Consider the following 6,000-nt stretch of genomic DNA (forward strand, 5'->3'; position numbering starts at 1 on the left):
TTGTAGGCCTCCTTGCTCGCACACGCTATTTAGGTTCTGCCCACAAATGTTTTATAGGATTGAGGTCAGGGCTTTGTGATGGCCACTCCAATACCTTGACTTTGTTGTCCTTAAGCCATTTTGCCACAACTTTGGAAGTATGCTTGGGGTCATTGTCCATTTGGAAGACCCATTTGCGACCAAGCTTTATCGTCCTGACTGATGTCATGAGATGTTGCTTCCATATATCCACATAATTTTCCAACCTCATGATGACATCTATTTTGTGAAGTGCACCACTCCCTCCTGCAGCAAAGCACCACCACAACATGATGCTGCCACCGCTGTGCTTCATGGTTGGGATGGTGTTCTTCATCTTGCAAGCGTCCCCCTTTTTCCTCTAAACATAATGATGGTCATTATGGCCAAACAGTTATATTTCTGTTCATCAGACCAGAGGACATTTCTCCAAAAAGTACGATCTTTGTCCCCATGTGCAATTGCAAACCGTAGTCTGGCTTTTTTATGGCGGTTTTGGAGCAGTGGCTTCTTCCTTGCTGAGCGGCCTTTCAGGTTATGTCGATATAGGACTTGTTTTACTGTGGATATACATACTTTTGTACCTGTTTCCTCCAGCATCTTCACAAGATCCTTTGCGGTTGTTCTGGGATTGATTTGCACTATTCGCACCAAAGTACGAATCTCCTTCCTGAACACGGCTCCAGTCTCACGTCTCCTTCCTGAGCGGTATGCCGGCTGTGTGGTCCCATGGTGTTTATACTTGTGTACTATTGTTTGTACAGATGAACGTGGTACCTTCAGGCGTTTGGAAATTGCTCCCAAGGATGAACCAGACTTGTGTATGTCTACAAAAAAAATTCTGAGGTCTTGGCTGATTTCTTTTGATTTTCCCATGATGACAAGCAAAGAGGCAGTGAGTTTGAAGGTAGGCCTTGAAATACATCCACAGGTACACCTCCAATTGACTCAAATTATGTCAATTAGCCTACCAGAAGCTTCTAAAGCCATGACATACTTTTCTGGATTCCAAGCTGTTTAAAGGCACAGTCAACATAGTGCATGTAAACTTCTGACCCACTGGAATTGTGATACAGTGAAATAATCTGTCTGTAAACAATTGTTGGAAAAAAATACTTCTCATGCACAAAGTAGATGTTCTAACCAACTTGCCAAAACTATAGTTTGTGAACAAGAAATTTGTGGAGTGGTTGTAAAACGAGTTTTAATGACCTCCAACCTAAGTGTGTGAACTTCCGACTCCATTCCAAATCAACCCCTACTCCTTAACCTCTCCACACTCCTATATATCTAAAACATTCGATCGGTGGAAGCAATATGGTGAAGATTCTCACAACCATAAATATTCAGATATAGAGGAGTGCCTAGAGCAGGGCTGTTCAAGTCCGGTCCTGGTGGGCCAAATCACTAACTGGTAGTTAATTGCACTCACCTGGTGTCCCAGGTCTGAATCAGTCCCTGGTTTGAAAGGGGGCATGAAAACCAGACGTGTTTTGGCCCTCCAGGACCAGAATTGAACAGCCCTTTCCTAGGGGAAGGATTTGGTATTCAGCAAGAGAGTGTGTATGTGTTCTCTCTTCTGTGTATGTGGCTAGCTCCCACAATCCTCAATGGTCTCCTTTCCTTCACAACCTGACGAAGACCATGGGTCTATCATCTGACCATGGATCTAAATAATATTCCTCTGCTTGTATTCGTTCCTTATCTGCACTGACAAACTTCTCCAGCAGCATCCTCCACAGTGCTTTCCAGAGAGATGAGACAAGGAGAAAACACTTCAGACTATTGAGATGCACCCCTTGAGGTTTCAACAAGGTTTATAACTCTGTGCCAATAAAGAGAGAAATGATTAAATAATGCTAGTAATTTTTTTTAAATTTGTGGATGTGGTTGGTGAAAGCCACTTGTATCCTAAGCTGTGAAGTGTTTCTACCATTGTGTTGTCACCTATCCAGCTTTCAGGTCATTGGTTAAAAAAGCTTGACGCAAGGAGAGCATATGCATGCACGCACATTTCACAGCGTTGGAAAATTACATTTTCCATGTGGAAGTCATTGTTGTATTCTGTCTTGCAGTTTCTATTTTAAAAGCTACAACATAGCTGACTTACCACCTCCATATCCCTCTTTTTAGTGACAGTACATATTTCCTCAAACAGCTGACACGTACCACATTTATATGCGCACCAATGACCCATTGTTATTCGGGATACTCGAGTATTCTGTTTTTGAGTTGATGCATATAAACATATCCTTACATTTTGTTAATCTCGGTTATGAGAAACCTGGATAAGAAGCCTGGGCTATGCCGATTTTAGACTTGATACTATGGCATTTAAACATTTTAGCCCGTTTACTGTTGTTTTTCGCAGTCTGCGGAGTCCGTTTTGCATATCATGGATGTTGTGTGTTGATGTTTTCATCTCATTGTGAAACAAATAACTTAAAGTAACCTGAGTAGTTTATTCCACCATAATAATTCATTTGGCTGATAGTCCGTATTGGACCATATAGCCTACTGGTTACTTTCACCCCTAATTTAGACAAGTTTCTGTTTATAATTCCCAACATTTGGTAGGCCATTTATTTGTCAACTATAGTTAGATACATGCATCTTCTCTTCTGTTATAACATGTTGCCATAAAGTAGTGCTCCACAGAATATTGTCTTAACTAGATTACTAATGAATTATATCAATGTAACAACGGTAAAGTTGTCTTTCGTTTAGGGACTGGGGAGAAAAACGCAATAACTCAAACAGTGAAAAGATTCCTGTGGTTTTAAGAGAATGAAAAGCTGAGAAAACGATTTAACACGTTTCTGATAAGATTTCAGTTGGTCTGGTGTGCATATTTTATGCGGTTGAAATACTGTCTGCTTGCATAAGTGTCAAATGTAACAAAAGTTACAGTACATTTGCATTTTCTCATGAGATGCTGAAATAAATAATTTATCCACACATGTTAGAGACAAAATGAACATTTGTTCGATCATTTTAATGCAAGGAATGCATACTTCTGCAGGAGTTAATATCCCGGTACATATGAGAGGTTATAAAGCCTACAGTCAGTGTCCATACTTCAGTAACTAAGCCATTTAAACAATTGGAATATTCGGTTCATGGATTCAGGCATACTCGTGAGTGGGATATCAAAAGGTACATGTCAAAAGCTTATCCCAAATAAAACCTGAAGCGGGATATGAGCTACTTACTATCAAGAATACTATGAGTATGTAAACGTGGTCACTGTTCCCCTCTCTCTCACAGTGCCACAATGCAGAGCAGCTGTATGTATGGCTACTCCACTTCATAGCCAATAACTACCTAATCTTCAGCCACAAGCCTGACTTCCTGGAGCTCTCAGGTGAGAAACCATAGGGCAGATCACAGGGCATATTAATAAGTCAAAGCTACTTACTAAGTACAACTGGTGTTGCAAGCCCTATGCGTCGACCAACTGAGCAATTGGACCTGCATGACAGTCACCATAAGCTATGGCTGATGCAAGCTGTTGTGAAAGCTAATGGCTTTTTGTATATAATTTATCATATGATAAAGTGAACTGTAAACCCATTCAGTAGACATACTGTCAGTTTTATTAGCACGGAATATTAAGTAGAGGACAAATTCTGAAAGGGTACATATTACAAGTTAAATGAATAATTATGACTGCCGATGTAGTGGAATAGTGGATTGCTAAAGCGTGTAAAAAAACATTTACACCTTCCAATTTTGTAAATAGGGCTTGTACACCTACGACGCTAAATTGGCGTTCACCTTTCCTAATGCCTGTCAAGCCACGAGGTCCCTGGTTATGACAGATTTTGAAGACACACACTGGTTAATAAGCACACAATCCAAGTTTAGTAGCATATACAACAGGATTATTTCCATTAACAATGTCATCGCACACAATATATCAGGTCAAATAGATGGGTCTGGAAGGGCACAAGTGAAGAGATAAAGACTAGAGAGTAGGCCTACTACACATTTACACTGGTGCAGTTCTCAGGTGTAAGCACAGGGGTATCAGGCAGAACACTTAGGCGGCTTGATGGCTTCATTGAAAATGTTTGTTTAGGCAATGACAGAAAAATGTATCCTGGCACTGTTTGTGTGCAAGAGCGAAAGGTTGACATGTCGCCATGGTGATATCATCATGGCAACCTTGTGTTTTTGTCATCTCGGTTGACAGAGGAGGAGCGGGAACAGGTGGAGAGACTGCGCTGGCCGTCCCGAGGCTACCTGCAGGAGCTGAGCGAGTATCAGCAGCGCCGACGTAAACTCAAGAAGTCCCGCTGTCTCGTCATGTGACACCCACCCGCCGCCACACCTTGGAGAAATAGTGAGAGACCGAGAGGAGAAGGTGTGGGGCAAGAGACAGAGGACAAAGAAGAGGGGGAAAAGGTTGGCAGGGAGGACTTGAGAGAGAATGAGAGAAGACGCTATAAACAAACCAGACTTTAATTCCAAGCTATCTGCCTCAATTGGACAGTGAATAAGGGGAACAGAAAGCTAGGCAGCTTGGGAAAAGAAGACCCAGAGGGTTGAGCGTGGAGCAGAAAAGGTCAAAGGGCGACGTCAACGGGAGGTGAAATGCAAGACTGACGCACCCTGGTCCTTTAAGATCAACACGTGACTGTCTTTGGGACAAAATGACTGATCTATTTAACCAGGGAGAATTTCAAAATGACAGACTAGGGTGGAAAAAAGAAAATGGCTACATTCCAGGTTTATCTTTGCAGTCACGGTGGCTGCATATTTCAGAAGATTGCTATAGCATACTTGTGGTTCCTGAGATGTAAAGCCTTCTTCAGGTACTGTGCAGCTGCAAAAACAACCTGTCCATAGAGGATGCATCTATAGCCCGGAGATTATTGGTAGAAAAATGGCTGTGTCCATGGCGAACCATAACCCTTTTCAAGACAAATTAACTGTGTATCCATGTAGAATGGACAGTGATCATCTTTGCCATCTCCACACAGGAGATACATATATTTTTTATTTAAGCGAAGACGGTGCTCAACTGAACATATGTGCATGGGAAACGTTCAAAGGAACAGGCTGAAACGCATCTAAAACGTTTGGGAGTGTTCTGTCTAATGAACGTGACCATTGATTGTGCATCTATAGAGGATGTCTATTTAATCTATGGACACAATCCTTCAGTCCCAAATCAACCCCATGGCACTACACCCTACATACTTGTTAATGTCCACTTCCTTCATATCCATAATGGTTCCTCAAGAAATGTCTAGGGCTATAGTTGATTTGGGTCGAGGCCACCATAACTGTGAGTACATAGTGGTCCTACATGGTTGTCTTCCTGGGTTCTTCTGCAATGCTAAATCCTCAAAAAGAGAGCACCCATGTTTAACAGCATTGGGGCACCTGGAGACTTAACACGCACACACGTTCATTGAAACCCTAGCCAAACAACACCTCTGGTTTGACCACACCTCAAATGTTTATTTTTTTGCCATGAGATTATAATTGGATGGCGCTGCAACTATTTTTGTACTGTGTACTGCCTGTACCAGGGGGTGTTTTGTAATGTCTGGAGTGGAGCTAACTGCATGTGGAGACTAGAGGGTGTAGGTGTTTTATTTGGTGACCAGCCGGCCATGGGGGATGGTTGTGTACAGTGATAATTGTGACCTGAGTCACTTGGAATAAAAACATGTTTTAGTAATACACGTTGGCACACCGCCTACTGAATCGTTATTGTACATCTGAAGACATCTCTTACTGAGCAGTCACGAGTGTGTTAGTATGCATTAATAATGCACATACAGTATGTCATGTGTTAAAGGTTAGTCTGAAGCTTAGTTGCTTCTGTTGAATTTAAACTGTATAAACTCATACACACAATATGACTTGAAACAATTTCTAACCCCCCCCATGCTACACACACACACACACACACACACACACACACACACACACACACACACACACACACACACACACACACACACACAC

The 6,000-nt window shown here is 42.0% G+C and overlaps 1 protein-coding gene across 2 annotated transcripts in view; it reads left to right on the forward strand.

Annotated features, from left to right (window-relative positions):
• The window catches only part of rhobtb3 (Rho related BTB domain containing 3), a 33,792-nt gene extending 28,073 nt beyond the window's left edge, over nt 1-5,719 (forward strand). For both annotated transcript variants that reach the window (XM_031825557.1, XM_020483854.2), the window contains 2 exons: nt 3,286-3,382; nt 4,214-5,719. In XM_031825557.1, the coding sequence (XP_031681417.1) occupies nt 3,286-3,382; nt 4,214-4,332 (216 nt within the window). In that variant the 3' untranslated portion in view covers nt 4,333-5,719. The remainder of the gene's footprint in view (nt 1-3,285; nt 3,383-4,213) is intronic.
• Nucleotides 5,720-6,000: the final 281 nt, after the last annotated feature.

This window comes from Oncorhynchus kisutch, linkage group LG5 (genome assembly GCF_002021735.2).
Source record: "Oncorhynchus kisutch isolate 150728-3 linkage group LG5, Okis_V2, whole genome shotgun sequence".
Classification (NCBI taxonomy): Eukaryota; Metazoa; Chordata; class Actinopteri; order Salmoniformes; family Salmonidae; genus Oncorhynchus; species Oncorhynchus kisutch.